The sequence below is a fragment of the Catharus ustulatus genome, chromosome 4 (assembly GCF_009819885.2).
Source record: "Catharus ustulatus isolate bCatUst1 chromosome 4, bCatUst1.pri.v2, whole genome shotgun sequence".
NCBI classification, from domain to species: Eukaryota; Metazoa; Chordata; class Aves; order Passeriformes; family Turdidae; genus Catharus; species Catharus ustulatus.
Window position 1 is genome coordinate 12,616,053 of NC_046224.1, and position 17,225 is coordinate 12,633,277.

Sequence of the window (17,225 nt, forward strand, 5' to 3'; positions counted from 1 at the left end):
ATTAGAATTTTATACTGACCTTTCTAGATAAAAACTTGCTGTCAAAGGAAAGTAAGTTCATACTAAAGCACAAATGCAATGAAACTAAACATCCAACCTGTCAAGAGAGTTCCAGATTGTCTTAAAAATTTCACTGTTTTCGAACACTTGGAAGCTCAATCAATCCCTGTTATGAAATTACAGAATGTCATAAAACTTCTTTTAGGATTCCTTACCCCAGCTTTAAGCAAATTCCATGTATAATCTATGGCACAGATGGCTCCTGTTCTTCCACATCCTGCACTATGAACATAAACAGATAGGCGTTAGATATTACTTAAATTTGATTTAAAAAACATTATAAGCTTTATATTTCAAAAGCCCATGTTAAAAAAAAAATCTAAATCCTTCAAGCATCATTTTCATTTCACTCAGCCTGACACTAGTGTCTTAGAAATAAAATCAGCAGTGCAAAATGCAGCATTGAATCTTTTAATGCAAGTTTTCACAGTCACTTGGAAATGCAGTCATGAAAGATGATTCAGTGCTGACAATTTTATTGCCTTTCTTTTGTCACACTGTTCCCAGTTACTACTGCCTCATCAGGTGAGGTCTTCTCCAAGACTAATGATAAATGATGTAAAATGGCAGAACAGAATACATTTAAAGACTTGCCACATTTTTCTGCTTTAGTATCACATCTGTATTTTCTGTTTTTTAGCTAAAAAGATAAATCTGAAAGTTTAAGAATGACAGTAAACTATCTTACTTATTTTTCCTAATTGTATTAATTCCTCTGTTTTACACATGCAGAGTTATAATTCATACTAATTTATTACATTATAATCACACTGTTGTAAAGAATCAACATTCAGAATCATTCAGAGTTATACTGACATTCAAAAAAACCAGGACAAAGTGAATAGATTTTAGTGCTAAGTCAGTTTATGGTTTTAGATGTCATTAAAGAGTGACAATTCAAAAATAGAATGCAGCCCTTGAAGCGAGTAACTAAGCTCTAAAGAGTTAACAAGTCCCATGAATTTAACATGTCCTGGCTTATAAAATCTGAATTCAATTTTTCCTGACATAACATATGAATTGCTTTTTGTTGCTTTAAAAAGCATCAAAAACAATAGGCAAGATTTCCGGATAAATTGTCAGAAAGCATCAATTGAGCAAAACCTTTTCACAGCAGCTCAGTCTCAACAGTTCGCCTGTTAGCCAAACTTCAGGTCAAGGATGAAACTGTTCAGAAGGACAGACTTCCCACCTGGAAACTACAGCCTGCTCATTAAAGAACTTTGTTGTCATATTAGAACAGAGTTCTTAGTGATGCAGGTGCTATGTAGTCTCTCCTCTTGAGAATGGAGCCTTTCCTCCCAAGTTGATTTGCAGTGATCTTCAAAGTTTGTTTTGTCCTCAGGAGGATTTACATCTTAAGAACCTCAACATGGGTCCCTTTTCAAGGGCTCATTCTTTTCTGATTGATATTCTATCTTAAACTGAAGTAAAAGCAAAATTTTACTGTGGCATCAGTTTTAAGAAAATGAAGCCTGTATGATTTTAATTTAAATTTTGATACAATACTTTTTTTTTCTTACAAGTAAAAGAAATAAAAAGAACCACAACTAGCACATCCCATAACAAAAGTTTAGACTTAAAAAAAATGAAAATGTTAAAAAATTAAAAGATAAATACATTTGATACCTGCAGTGTATGCAAATAGGAACATCTTCATGTTCCTGGTATTCTCTCATCAAGCTGATCATGTCCAGAATAGAATCAAAAGATGAAGGGACATCGTGGTCAGGCCAGTTAACATAATGAAACTGATAGACACTGCGAGTCTCCTAAGGGAGAGGCAGGGAGAAAGGTGTTAATGATAACACACATTGGAGTTTGTACCAAGAAGTACTTCTATGAACCTTTGCTTTGACAAGCAAAATCATTTACTGGATTAAAAAACCCTACAGCTTATGCCACTTCAAAAAATAGAAGAGAAATTCTGAAGTCATATTCAAAGTGCTGCTAATGCATAAGAAGATGCCCTAGGGGACAGTTCAGAAGCCTCTCTCTATTATATGGGTAAAGAACTAACAATGCTGCACCACATGATAAGGTTCTATGTCCTTAAAACTGTAACTTGGAAATGGAGAAAGCATCTTTCTCTTTGTACTTCAGTAACTTACATTGAGGAAAAAAAATGGGGGCAAAAGTGTTGTTTTATCACATTACAAAATAAAGTGTGCACACGTGTGCACAGGTTCACAGAGGGAAATTAAGAAAACTATAGAAATAATTAAGACCATATCTAAATATGGATCACACTTGCAATAACAATAGGTACATTTTTATTCTAGTAAGAGGAGCTACAATAGTACTAAAGACAAGGTAAGAAGCAGGCTTTAGAAGAGCTTAGTTACTCAGCTACCTGAATCCCTGAAAATCCCACTTTCATCACTATCCAAAGCACCAGCAGAACCAGTAGCTTGTCCTACTGCCAATTTCCATGCTGGTGTCACACCTCTGGGTTCCAGTATAACCCTCAAAGTAATGTACTGGAGAGCATGAAGGTTTTGACTCACATTACAGCCTACAGGTTTCAAGACCTATACTACCTTCTGTTTAGTTATGTGAGAAGCAACATAACAGGCCTCTTGAGTATGGAAATTTTTCTATTTTTGATGCTTGACTTTTCCCAGCTCTATGGAAACACCATAGCTAGTTAAAACAAGAGAAAACACAACCTAAGAAAGAACAAATTAAAAAATTAGATGATTATGTAAAACCTAAGTCATCAGTAAAAAGGAAGAGTTACAGCTATCTATTAAGCTCCACCAAGAAATTGCACTTAATTACTTTTAAAAAGACCAGTGATTTTTCACATTAGCAAAATGGTCAGGGAAAAAAACCCCAAAGGTCTGGTTTTTTGTGTGAAAATCAAAAATTTAAAAGAACCTTTATAGTCCTTTTTTTCTACTACCACTTATAAACTAAACAACCAAAGTTCTTTCTTGAAAATAATCAAGTTTCAGTCAAACTGGTTTTCTTTCTAGAAACTAAAATAGTTTTGTAGATTTGTGGAAATTTTAAATCCTTTTGCATCTTTTTTTGTATGATAATCCACTGCTAATGCTACAGAACTGACAAAACATAATTATTCTGGAAAACCTGAAAGCCAACTTAAAAGGATATTGCTTTACAGCACAAATACACTTTTCCCCTCCAATGCAAGGCTATGCTTAGAATTCTTGAAAGAAAGATGAAAAGTCTGTAGTTAATTTTACAGGAATGTTCAAGGAAATCTGCTACATAAATCTGAAGAAAAACTATCAGATGCACATATCAAATAACACATCTTGTTAACCCTTTCAGTTAAATTGCTCCTCATAGGAACAAACTTCAGTTTCCTTGCTAAGATCAAAAGCTCAGCACAAGGTGTAGCTTTTTTTGCTGCTCAGGTCTTAAGCAGTACACAGACTTCTAATTGGGACAGAACTCCTCAAAGTCAATAGCCAAACATCATTTGCATGTATAGTATAGGCAAGCAAAATATGTATCAGCTACAGTTTTTGGTCTAACTAGTTCCTACAATATTCAGATATTAAAAGGAAGACAGGTTCTGCTTTGGCGTTTTTGGTATCCAGTTCTGTTTTGAAGTGCACCATTTAAAAAATGTCACAAGCCCCAACCACTACACAGAATTTCCGTTATCTAAACTGTCTCACAGCCCAGTCAGTTATGAGCACTAACAGAAACAAACTGATTAAGTTCATGCATTCCTACCAAATACCGCAGACAAAAATTATTCCCCAAAATTACTCCCCTCATGATTATGCAGTTTTCATAACTGCTGCAGTATCTGTTGTTGACTTGAACAAAGCTTTGCTAAAGAAAACATAACCACAAACGAGACTAACCTGTAATAAATCATTTATTAATGCAGACTGACAATTAAAATGACAGGTAATCTGTAAGACTGCCATGCTTTGTGTTTTTACAGGAGGGTTCTACAGTTTTTATTTACTGGTATCTGCTTTTCAGTCAAATGAAGTCTGACATCTGACACTTCAGTGTAACTTTCTAAGAGAAGCTTAAGCCATAGATAAAAGGCAGAGAGTTTTCCTATTCCCCCTTTATATACTGATATTGTAACATGACTTCCAAGCTTTATCATTTACATACATAATCAAGCACCTAAAAAAGTGAAGAGATTTATTTTCATAAGTTTCTGACATTGCATCATTTTGGAGTGTTTTGAGAAACCATTGAAGGTGAAACCAGAAGTGACTGTGTACTTACATTTTGAAATTCAAGTAATAATGTTCTAATGAAGTAATCTGTTCTTGCTTGCTCAGCTTCCTAAACATAAGAAAATAATGCATTGGAAAAAAAATATTAAAAAACAATATGCAACATACAGGACAGAGAATTTAGGAGACTGCATATATGCTTTACTGTGTTTTTATCTCCTCCTGGGAATTTACCATTTCCCATCAACAACTGCAACACTGCAGGTTTTAAAGCAATGCAGCCCACATACAGAGTACCTAAAGGTAATAGATTCTCCCCTTTCACCAGTATCCCCTTTCACCAGTATCACAAGAAACAGGGGAAAATGCAGCCAAATCTGAGCAGTCCAACTTACTGTAGGAAAAGGTTACTCAGAATCTTTATAATAAAGACTAAAATTTTCAAGTATGTATTTTCCTGACTAGATGTTGGACTATTTCAAAGAAGTATTAACAGCTGAATAAATGGGCACGTTAACTGTCTTAAACACCTTAAAACACTTCATGCTAATTAACAATAAAAAAACCTATTCCAGTGTTACTTCCAGCTCACTCAGAAAGCACAAGTCATAACAGACAAAACAACTGCACAAGATTTTGATTTTTGAGTATGGTACAGACATTCAAGCAGCACATAAAGCTCAAGAAATAATACATAAAATAGTACAACATCGGGGATACAGGTTCCCTTCTTACAAAAAAGAAACAATCATGGAGGATTCAAAAAATCACACAGCATAGATGTGCACATTCCTTTGAGAGTCCTTTTGTAAAATCTAGTACTGAACAACTAAAAAGAGTTCATTGAACATTTAAGTTACAAACCCACTAAATACTTGAAAATTAATTTATAAAGCTTTATACTTACACAAGAAACACGAAAAGGTCCAAAATTTACAGCTGCTTCTCCATACAGAGGCCAGTAGCGCTCACATTTTTTCTGTAAAGAAAAGAATCCTAATTTAATTCATGTATGGTACTGAAAGATAATTAACAGAAGCAGAGTAGACAAAATCAGAACCCTGAATTCCTTATTCTGGACTTCTTTTCTTTTGGATAACGAGAGAAAAACAAAACCAAGACCTCAAACTACCAACATAAGTACAAGCAAAAGACATTTTGCAAATTAGAAATAAAACTTCATGTCTGCCTGTACCTTATACAAAGCATCATGCAGAGGGGAGCAATGAAAGTTTAGTTTTTGTGCAAGTTGGGAATTCACAATTCTGGATTTCCTTCTAAGGTCATAAGAATAAAGAAGAGATTTTTTAAAAAAAAATGTTTTTGCAGCTGTATCAATTGACAGGAAATTCTGAAGGACTCAGGATTTTCATAGTTGGCCTACATCCCACAAAGAGCAAGACACTTTTTTCCACAGTGACACAGTCAGAAAAAAACCCTTGGTACAGTTCTGTACACAGACACATTCTACTGAGATGACACCTAAATATCATGTAACACTACAAATGGGCAAAGAAATGTAATCTCATGAACTATTTCCTATGTACAGAAATTCTCACTTCATCTGGCATATCATCATCACAGTTATGGATTTAGCATATGAAGCTTCACAGATATTGCCTCATATGGGCAAAGCTCATTTATTTTTGTATTTAGGACACATACCCTTCCCATTTCAAATTCTCGACAGGCCATTACAATTATCTGAAAAGAAAAAAAGATGCTCCAAGTTAGATGGTTTTGGATCATGTAACTTAAACCTACACTTCACCACTTGCTTCTGTCAGGCAGATAGTGATACACTAAGTGGTTACAATGGAAGAGACTAATTATTAATAATATTTTCTTTCCTGCATACACATGCTGTTCTAATTCTAAAACAGGAACAAAGTTTCATCTTTCACAAAATCTACATCACTAATACAACACTTCAAGGTTACTTAATTCAAATTCACTGTAATCCTGTACAAATACCTCATTATTCAGTCTGACTGTAAAATCTGAACTTATAAAAACACAGAATCATGAAACATAGCTATATTTGCTTGAAGTGACATCAAATGCATAAAATCTGAACAACTCCCCAAAAAAACTCCTGACCATCAATCAAATTCCTTAGGTGAAGCTATTTCAGAAAGCATGAGTAGCACAATAAAAATGCACCAATAGGTGAGCTGTTTGTTAGAGTAAGTAATCATGACTTCAGTGCCAAACAGCTCTCGCCCCCCCAAAAAATCTCACAAATAATTTGACAAAGTTATTCAATTTCCACAAGTATTTAAAAGTTAATTCTTGACCAAAGCTGTTTAAACAGATGTAGAATATACAAAACAATAACTAACCCAAAATTAGCATTAAAAAAAGGTAAGTGGTTTAGGGGTATTTTTCGTTTCACATGCTGGTTCTATATTTGATTTTGTCAGTCTGCCTTACAGATGTAACCAAGCAAGAACCTGCTCATAAATATGAAGTACTTAACATTCATTCAACAAAATCATTACACTGAATTTACCTTATTAAACTGAATATATAATATTAATGCCATTTAACTACAGAGAGCAAGATTTGGGAAGCAAATAATCTAAATCACTGTCAATATTTTGATAGTAATAGCCAGCTTAGGCAAAAAATACACAATCAGAGTGCCATGAAATAAGGTAACACTGAATTTTTCTCTAGCTACTTACAGCAACGTTGTATTCCCATATCATCCTCCAGAAGTCTATGACTGTATTGGCTAAGGGTCCCTGGGTAGCAACATATGCTTTTGGCCCATGTACTCCCTGGGATTGCAGAAAGGAACCATTAATGTTTATAAAGAACATTTATCTGCACTGAATTAAAAAAGGTTTTGGGTTATAATGGTGTAAAATTAGAATATCCTTTTTTAAAATATGTAACAGGAAGGGTGAATATGAAACATGACTCCTAACTACATTAGTGGGAATTTTGCTGGTAATCTCAAGGGACCCCAAGATCACAACAGCTACAGCACTGCCAGAGACTGTCACAGGAAATAAGTATGGTCACATTCTGAAGACTCCCTTTAAGTCTGCATTTTCTTAGTTACTCAAATGCTCAGTGATGAAAAATTGAAAATTTTTCTGCAATAAAAGCATCCTCTTGAAATAAATTAAGTTTCTCCCTTTAATACATTTCAAAACCATAAAATTTTAGAATTGTTTTATATAAATTTTCAGTACATTAATGTTCAGCATTTCAAGCTAAACATTCATGCAGGAAGATTTACAGGAATACCTCTTTCTGAAAAATAAATACTGTGTAGAAGCAGCATCAGAATAAAGCTACACGGACAGCTCAAGATATTAATACTTTGAAACAAAACTGGAACAGGCTTTTAGTCAAATTCTGGCTTCTCTTTACGAATGTTAGAATGTTAATTCCATTGCCACACATTTTCCATTAACAGAGTGAAATGTACATTAACATACACAATTTGTCAATCATCTCATTTATGGTCTCTAAAAATGTCACCTGGTAAAACAAGTGCATTTGAATTTTCCTGTGGTATAAATCTCCAATTCACTTGCCTGCCACTTTAAAATGAAGTATTTTACATTATATTTCCACTTAGGAGGAAAATCAAAGCTTTAAAGATTGTGCTATAAATGGCACCATGTTTGCAAATTTATTTAAGTCATAATAAAAGAATATCTTCCCTCACAGCTTTAAAGGTTTATGTTAAATATTAAAACCGCACAGACAAGAAAAAAAAGCTTAAAAATAACAGAAAACTGTTAAACTAGTAGCACATACCTTAATAAAGTTTGCATTGATGTAGTCTGAATCTTGTGGGGGAGTTTTTAAGGTCAGTTTAACTCTGCTGTGATCAACTGAAAAAAAACCGACCAAAATATTTTTTGACTAAGGATTACAACACATGTAAATCAACATAGAACAGTAAATATAATACATATAGAACATTAAAGAACATTTTCCAAAGGTAAACCTCACAAGCAAGTAATACAATTGATTTATGGGTAAATCAACTCAGGTAGTGAGTGATAAGCAGAGTAGCTCCTACTATGTTCTGATGCTCAAGTTCACAGGGTACCACCTCCTGGAATTCCAAGAGCAATTCATTACAAAGAGGCAGAATAAAATTAATCAGAAGCCATCAAAACTGCAGTGACATTAACACAGATCATGGTGGTCAGAATTAAGACACACTTAGGGAAAGCAGAAAGCACAAAACACCAGTGCACAGTAAAAGCAGCTGGCAGTTCTCCAAGTCTCTGCCAAGGAGGACCCCATCAAGAATCACAACAGGAAACAAGCACCAGGATTTACTGCTCAGGCACAGACTATGCCCCAAATACTGGGCTAGGCTCTTTGCTGGAGCAAATAAAAAACCTTCCAAACTAGAAAGCAGCAGATTCCTTCATTTAGGGGTTTTGGACATGTCAAGTTTCTGCCTCAAACATTACTGACTGTCTCAGAGAAAGCTTCTGATAAAACCAGCAGATCTTTGGAAACCAAAATCCTCAGCAATATAAAAATACCCTTATTATTCATTGACAGAATAAACTAAACATTTTGTTATTCTTTTTGGTCTTAAAAAAAATTGCATCTTTAATACAACAACTTGGTTGTTACTAAAATGGTGTAGGTGGCTGGCAGGGTTGCCAGTCCTTCCAGCTCTTGTTGATAACAACACTTATTAGCTATCATATAAAAATTGCTCAAACCATCTACAATAGAGGCTCTTCTAGTTGGAAATCCATATAAAAAAAAGAAATTATCTTTAAATGGGGCAACACAAGTATCTGTAGAAACAGCAGCTGCTCAAACAATTTGTTACTTTCTGCTCCCAGGGTCAATTCCTCAACCACAGAACAGCTGCTAAACCTTTGATTGGACCTAAATTCAAGAAAAAGATAAAGAAAAAATATACTTCAAATGAGAAAATACGGTTAGCTGGCTTTTTGTTTTGTAAAAACATCACTGATAATAAAACAGGGAACCATGCCCAGAAGAAGTAAATGGTAAGAGTTACTTCTGCACAGAAAGCTCTCCCAAAAAGCTTGCAAAATGGTGACATTTTTCTGCCAGAGTCCTCATAACATGCAAAAAAACTGTGCTACCATGTAATGCTTCTTTAAAAAGCACAAGTGTAAATTATGATCACAAATCTAAAGACAGGACACTCTTATAAAGGCCTAGAAAAACCCTTAAAACACACTGCACTGTGTTACACGCTGATGCATAGATTGTAAAAGAAAGAACATTGTCCAAGAATGAAATGGTGTCACAGACTATATACTAAAAATTGCTTTTAAGTGGCAGAACAGACTAATTAAAGTAGCAGGCTAATGAGGGATCCTATCTCCCAGCACAGTAGATCCAAAATTCTAGAGAAGTTTCCAAATGTCAGCTCATCTGTTACAGAGTTTAAGGTCTGGAATAGAATTCCCCCAAAAAAATCCACTGCAGTTCTCAGCTTCTGAAGATTAAGTGCTTGGATATTGTTATATAACTTAAAGGCTCAGTTCACTATAACTAATTGGCTTTTCAAGTGACCAGTGAACACCATGTTGCATTTAACTACCATTTAGGATGGCTTAGTAAACTGTGATGGGAACATGCATCTTGTACTCTGAAGCCAGCATTGAGTTAGTGCTGAGGTACTGGTGTCTGGTAGCAGTAACAATTTCTGATAAATACAGCACTAATCTCTGATTAAGTCACAAATGTTCATTATTTCCTGGATTTACAAGAGATAGACAAGGATACTTTGCCTTTCTCCTGCTTCTCACTACAAGCTGGTCTCCCATCACTTCATTGCCAGAAACTTTAGATGTTTGAGACATTCACTTAAACTGAAAACACATCTTCAGCTTTCCTCAATGTCAGCTTTGAAGTTTGCTCATTTCCCCACTGTGAGCTTTGTTCCCTTCCAGATGCTAGTGACTCAGGTTTTATTTCCATGCAGATGACAGATGAGCTCATCTCCTGCTGTAGCTGCAGCCATGCACTGCTGCAGTGCTACTGTCTCACCAATTCAGTCTGGCTGCTACCAAGATTTCACTGTATTGTTCACAATCCACCAAAATGCCAGGACACTGTTAATAAGAGGACAATAACGACTTCCTCTTTTTCACTCTACCTATGAAACATTTCCTCCCAACTAATAAGCAGAATAAAATGTACCTGTTGCTGACCTTCTGGGACAAGTGGCATTTGTCAGAATGCCCTTTAATCTCACTGCCAGCTGTTCAGATCAAGAAGCACAGTGAGAACTCTGAAATATGTGGCCTCAGGAGCTACACGAAGTGAGCATGTAACAGACAGTCTTGGAATTTCAGATCACTGATCTATAATATCCACATGTTGGTGGGTTTAAAATTGAAATTGTGGTCTGACTCTTGCTTTCTGTGTCCACACATTAAAAAGAATTTCATTTGGACTCCAGCAAAATAGAAACCAAAGCCAATCCAGTGCTGAAAGTTTTTCAACACCATTTGCAGGATACAAACAGGTAAAAAATATCTATTATAGATCAAAACAAGTTCCTTAAGCTTCCTTAGAATTTCACCGAGAGTATATGCTGACATTTGTTTGTTTTCTGCCATGAATAATATGCTCCTAAGGAAAATATACATTTAAGCATCTAGTAAAGTTCTCAACTATTCTGAGCTAAAATGAAAGTGTTGGATCAATACAGCTTCAGAACCAGAACACTTGTCTTCAGGTGATACCTCTCCTGCTAAAATATAAGAATATTCAGTCACTTTGCCTTCTCAGTTAAAAATAAAAATTTTAATAATGTAATCTTTTAGAAAATTACCTCCAATTTTGCCTCTCGTAAGAACTAAAAAAGTAAAATTCAAAATGCATGGAGAATAACAAGCCCTTTCCTTTGTCTTGCATTAACATACAAATCCAAACTTACATGGTAATATATCCTTGTATCTATTCTTTTTAACATTTTCTTCTTTTTCTCCAGTGGCTGTTGGGTAGATCTTCTCTGTTCTGTATTTTGTTGATAATCTTCTTAACCTCTGGAATAAAAGATTTATGTTATACTTTCAAGGCTCAAGATAAACATCACAAGGGATTAGTTTCATTGATGAAGATGATCACTTGGAAAAACAAAATCTCTCCTTTTATGATATCCACTACAGGGAAGTTTAAACACCTAGTTATCCAGTACTTCTGGCACATCAGCAGGTTATACCCAAGTTGATGCCAGCTCTATGCATCATGAGACATGGAACTTTGAAAAGCCAGCACAGCACCAGCATGAACTATGGCCATGTTTTACTTGGACAATACATTGCCCTGTTGAGGAGTAACAACTGCGTTAAAATACCTGTGAGAAACAAACTTCTCAGGGTACCTGGAGGAAGAGCACAGCATGGGCTGGCTCAGGAACAGCTGGTACTTGGCTCTGAGGCACAAAGCTTCCAGCACTGACAACTGAACAGAAACCAAAATCTTACATTTAACTGCTGCCAAGTCCTAACACCCAACTCCTGTTGAGTTTCAAGCTCAAAGAAAGAAGTCCCTGTCTCTCAGGCACAAGCTATTCACAATTAAGATGAGTGACAGGAGGTCTGCTGTATTCACAACAGTACATCATTTTTCCCCCTCCATCTATTTCAAATCCTAGAAATGTAAGAGTCAAAACCTCTAATAATAAAAAGCAGCCCCTGCCTTCCAGTAAATAAAAAGAGCAATACAGTTTTTATCATTCCAAACAAGTTAGGCATTTGCAACCTTAAAACTGAGTAAAAGTTCTCATTGAAAAAAAAAAAAAAAAAAAGCCAGAGGAGCCAGTAGTGCTTGTTATTTTAAATCTAGGTGTAGACACCTAGATTTAAAAAGGAACACCAAAGAACTAAGAAATTTAACTCAGGTAGTTGCAAACCCAGACACTCTATCAGCACTGACGTGGTGGTGGATGAGACAATCAAGAGAAGACTGAAGGGAGCTTCAAACAAGTTTAGCATCTCCAGTGGAGGGGTGTTCTGCACAGGTAGAAGGACAGACATTCTTTGTGAGTCCCTCCCTCTACATACAATTCATCATTGTACACTTGAAAACTCAAAGCATTCATGATTTCTGTTCTTTTCGTGAAGGAGGATAATGGGAGAGTTTTTTGCATGTTAAAAGTTTAAATCTTGTTTTTCACTGACTATGTAATAACATACAGGCAGAAAGGAATCAGAACGAAGATGATCTGTTTGGAAAGCCAGTTTTAGCAGCTTTAGAAGAATTCAAGAAGAAAATACTTGGGAGACTCATTGCACAATTTAATTTATGTTTTGGCACTCAAGCCCTCCAATAATTCCTCCTAATTTATTATGCAATTAATTATGTAATTAATTACGCATATTAGGTACAAAATTGTCCTAGCCCCCACCCTCTACCTTAGGAATAAAATCACATAAAACTTAGCATCTCTCTTACACAGAGAAAAACATTTTCATGAAATTTATATGGATATAGCAAAAAAAAATCAATTATCTATGCAAATGTGGCTAAAACCTATCATTCATTTAATTGGATAATGCACACCTTATTAACTAGAAAAGTGACATTTGCAGAGCAAAAACCAACGGCAAGGTAAAAAAAGCAAATCAAGAAACACCAGTTTTCAAGTTTTTTCTCTTCTGCAAGGACTTCATCACAGATTCAACCTCTGAACACTGCAAAGAGGAACAAAACTAGTCTGCACTATATTTTTTCTTAAAGAAATCTGCAATATTAATCAATGAAGAAAACCAGCAAATATCTGGAGGTATGGTAGTCTCACCACACAGTGATCAAGCTGCTAAATATTTAGTCTGAAAGCCTTTCAAGAGTGAGGAACAGGAATATTCAATCTTTAAAAAGACACAAACAGTTCCTGGAAGCCCCCCATGTAGACTTCCCTCACCTTTGCAACACTAAAAACAAATTCATAGCATAACCTGAACACACAGCAAGCAGAGAAAACTGGTTTGCAAAGAATACCACTGCACATAGGAGACACTGTCCTACATAACACTAAGTCAAAAAATATCACTTGTGCTATGATCTAACACATTCAGGAGTCTAGAAAAAGCCAAATGAATGCACATAATTTGGCTAAATCAGCTATGAACTGCAAGGCTGAAAAATAGTTTGAAATAGGCTATAAACCTCCAATTAAGGGGTGGGGGGGAGCAAAGACCAACGATGATACTTTCAAGCACAGTCATTAATATGATTTTGTGTATTGTTCCAACATGGTTTTCCCTCCATCTTACTGATTTTTATAGGGCAAAATGTCATGATTCTGCTTAAAAGAAGCTTAGAGAAAACCTACTTCTACAAACCATGACTAGAAGAAAAAGTTATTTTACATGAGAAAGAACACACTCAAGGAAGTCAGGTAAGGCATCAAAAAGTAGGAAGATGATCTTTTATGTGTAAGCCCATTGTAAAGGGAAGCAAGAAAACACACTTTCATCAATAAATTTGCCCAAATTGTAAGCCAAAAAGGCTTAAATGACTAGTACCAACTGTCATTTTTTAGAAAACAATGCTATGAGAATCCAGCACAGCCTTCTTCCCTACATGATTCCATCTCCCCTGCTTTGCAGTCTGCTAAACAGACCAGAAAGTAGGATTAGCTTAGCCCAGCTCCCACGCAAAGTGTGGAAATGAAATACAGGTTGATTTTAGCACACATCTGTTTCTAAAATACTTCAGGATCCATGTTTTTAATGCATGTTTGCCAGCTGCTCTGTGACATGGGAAATAGAAGATACCTAAGTCCTGAGAGCAATCCAAACAAATAAGGAACATGCTTTACAATTTATAGTAGTATCTGCTACATAGAATAATATCCATTTCATGCTTTGGAAGAGGAAGAATTGACTATAGAGTAAGGAAAGAATTTTTAAAACTGAGCTTTGAACAGAGAACCACAGGAATGGAAAAGTGCCAGACTCAGCAGAGGATTCCGCCCTACATGCAATAGGAAATTCCTGCAGATGGCTATTGCAGTGTGTGCTCACAGCCTGCTGTGGGATGCAAGGGATCCAGTGCTTCCTAGGTTACAGCCCAGAGTGACCAGGAGGAGGAGAATGCACTCAACAGCAGAATGGGGGTAATGACAGGGCAGAAGAGAAAATAATTCTGTTCAGACTACACTAAGCTGACAAGTCAGCCAGCAAGATCCATCTCAGCCTGGTTTCAAGTGAATCCTTAATAAACAACTGTCTAGAGTACAAAGCAGCACTCATTTGGGTTAAGTCAGTCAACTGGCCAAATGCTTCCCTGGAGATGCTGGGGTGCCAAGAGCAGGGCCATGGGAGCTGCAGCCTGGTGCCCCTGCAGATAACACTGGGCACTTCCGTGACACCGCCTACCCACTGGGACTGCTATTCTGGTACCATGGAAATCTTCACTGCTATGCTCTCAAGAGCAAACAAAATGGTCAAAGAGAAAGCATGATGAGCCATAAATGTACATAAAAACTACATTCACAAGGCCTTTAGTTTCAGTCATTAGAAAAGCTCAATTTTAATTCTGCTTATTCACTGTGCGACAGAAGTGGTTTGTGGGGTGGTGACAAACACCACATGTGACAGTGGGGAGATGAGTCTTTGAAACAATTAAAGTTTCAGAAACATATTTCCAACTTTCACAGTGGTTTTACAATCTGTACTACAAATCTACTTCAGCGTTTTTACAAAAAGACAAACCAGCTTTTCAAACCCAACTTGTGGAATCCTACCATATTAAGAAGAACTTTGTCCAATCAGTTCAGAAAATAGAGATCTTTGACTTTCATTGTCAGTTTATTTATTTATTTAACACTTTAGGAAGCCTTTCAAGACACAGTGTCTAATATCATAGAGGTGCTGTTTGTGGATTAAAGAAAGCATTTATATAGCCTACCGAAATTTAAAGAACTCACTTCAAAAGCATAAACTTTATTTAAGACATAAAAGTTCCTTTGACTCCTATACAGGCTTCTTTTCAAGAAGGACAAGACAAATATTTCACCAGCATTTCTGTTATCTCAAGTCCTCAAACTGCTTTCTATGCCTTGTCTGACATTTCTAATTGGCAGAACAAGAGATAATACAACAGAGATGCTCTCTTGACTCTTTCTGACCATTCCTGAGGAGCAGGACATACCGGAGTGTCAGATGCCAGCTGCTACAGTATCCCATGACACCCACTTGCCATGTGACAACAGGCCATAGAACCAGGTTCAGGAAGCTCTACACAGCCAGCTCTGGCAGTGGTCTTGTGATGTTGTGCCAATCACACAGGAACATATTTTGTTCTGCAAAACTCACCAAAGTGCATTAAGAAATACTCCAAGAAACAAGTACAGTAGTTTCACGAATACAAGCCGCACGGATTATAAGCCGCACCCCCGGTGCCTCGACAATGTTGCTGTCTTTGTCAATAGATAAGCCGCACCCCGAATATTAGCCGCACTTTCGTTCGTCGCGAGAATCCGTGCGCAGCTTTCATAAATTGGCCAATTAGTAAGAGGATCGCGGCATAGGGGGCTTTACTGGCTCGGGGCGGGGCCAGGCAGGCTCGGCCCGCTCATGGTTGCCGACGGGGCCGGGTGGCCCAGCTCAGCGCCACGGCTCGGCGGGGCTGGCCGGGTGGTGCTGCCGCCGCCGCAGGGCTCGCTGGCCCCCCTCTCCCGTCAGCACCGCCCCGCTGCCGCGTTCGCTCGCCCGGCTGGCAGGGCTGCCGCCGCCGGGCTCGCCGTCCGCCCCGCTGCCGCTTTCGCTCGCCCCGCGCCGCGCCTCGCGAGCGCCGCGCCCGCCCCGCGGCGCTTTCGCGGCTCGCGGTTCGCGGCTCGCGGCTCGCGGTTCGCGGCTCGCGGCTCGCGGCTCGCGGCTCGCGGTTCACGGCTCGCGGCGGCGCTTTCGCGGCTCGCGGTTCGCGGCTCGCGGCTCGCGGTTCGCGGCTCGCGGCTCGCGGCTCGCGGCGGCGCTTTCGCGGCTCGCGGCTCGCGGTTCGCGGCTCGCGGCGGCGCTTTCGCGGCTCGCGGCTCGCGGTTCGCGGTTCGCGGTTCGCGGCTCGCGGCGGCGCTTTCGCGGCTCGCGGTTCGCGGCTCGCGGCGGCGCTTTCGCGGCTCGCGGTTCGCGGCGGCGCTTTCGCGGCTCGCGGCTCGCGGTTCGCGGCTCGCGGCGGCGCTTTCGCGAGCGCCGCTTTCGCTCGCCCCGCCGGCAGGGCTGCCGCCGCCGCCACCAGGCTCGCCGGCCGCCCCCTCCCGTCTGCACCGCCGCCGCGTTTCCTCGCCCTGGCCGGCACTGCAGGCCCCCGCACCGCCGGGCTCCCCCACGCTGCTGGCCCCGATTCTGCTGGGCTTCCCCCGCTGCCAGGCAGCCCCACCCGCCGGCCTTCCTGCTTCTGCCATGCTCCCCTGCACTGCTAGCCCCAGTTCTCCCGGGCTCCCCCGCCCTGCTGGCCCAGGCTCTGCCGCCCTCCCTGCCCCGCCCTGCTGGCTCAGGCTCTGCCGCCCGCCCCCCACACTGCAGGCCCCGCCTCTCCAGGCTTTCCCACCTCTGCCGGGGCCGGCCGGGCTCCAGCTTGGCTCGGGGCTGCCGCGGGCTCTCACTTCCGTGTTGGCAGATTTTAGAATTTTGTTAATAGATTAGCCGCCCCGGAATATTAGCCGCACTTCCGGGTTTCCACCAAAATTTTGGTCAAATTGGTGCGGCTTGTATTCGTGAAATTACTGTAATTAAAGAAAAGCATCCATAAAAGTTCCTTAAAAATCAGAGCATAAAAGAAGATGCTAGGAAACACTTTAAAAATGTTGTATTAATGCACTCACTCATTTCATGAAATAAGACAGCTATTTACATCATAAGGCAAACATTGCATTTTTCTCACTAACAGGAAGGGAAGAAAAAACCAAGAATAATGTGCAACTCTTGTCTCATTCAAATAATTTAGATAAAGCTTACTAGGGAATACATTCTCTAGTACTTACACAGTGAGAAAAATGTACCTGTATGG

General features: G+C 38.9%; 1 protein-coding gene across 1 annotated transcript in view; it reads right to left on the bottom strand.

Moving 5' to 3' along the window:
* PTPN12 (protein tyrosine phosphatase non-receptor type 12) overlaps positions 1–17,225 on the bottom strand; it is a 70,525-nt gene that overhangs the window by 25,845 nt on the left and 27,455 nt on the right. The window contains exons 2-9 of the mRNA XM_033058227.2: positions 11,149–11,257; positions 8,013–8,089; positions 6,923–7,018; positions 5,901–5,939; positions 5,143–5,214; positions 4,285–4,344; positions 1,690–1,832; positions 216–282 (exon numbers count right to left, since the gene is read on the bottom strand). Coding sequence (XP_032914118.1) covers positions 216–282; positions 1,690–1,832; positions 4,285–4,344; positions 5,143–5,214; positions 5,901–5,939; positions 6,923–7,018; positions 8,013–8,089; positions 11,149–11,257 — 663 coding nt within the window. The remainder of the gene's footprint in view (positions 1–215; positions 283–1,689; positions 1,833–4,284; positions 4,345–5,142; positions 5,215–5,900; positions 5,940–6,922; positions 7,019–8,012; positions 8,090–11,148; positions 11,258–17,225) is intronic.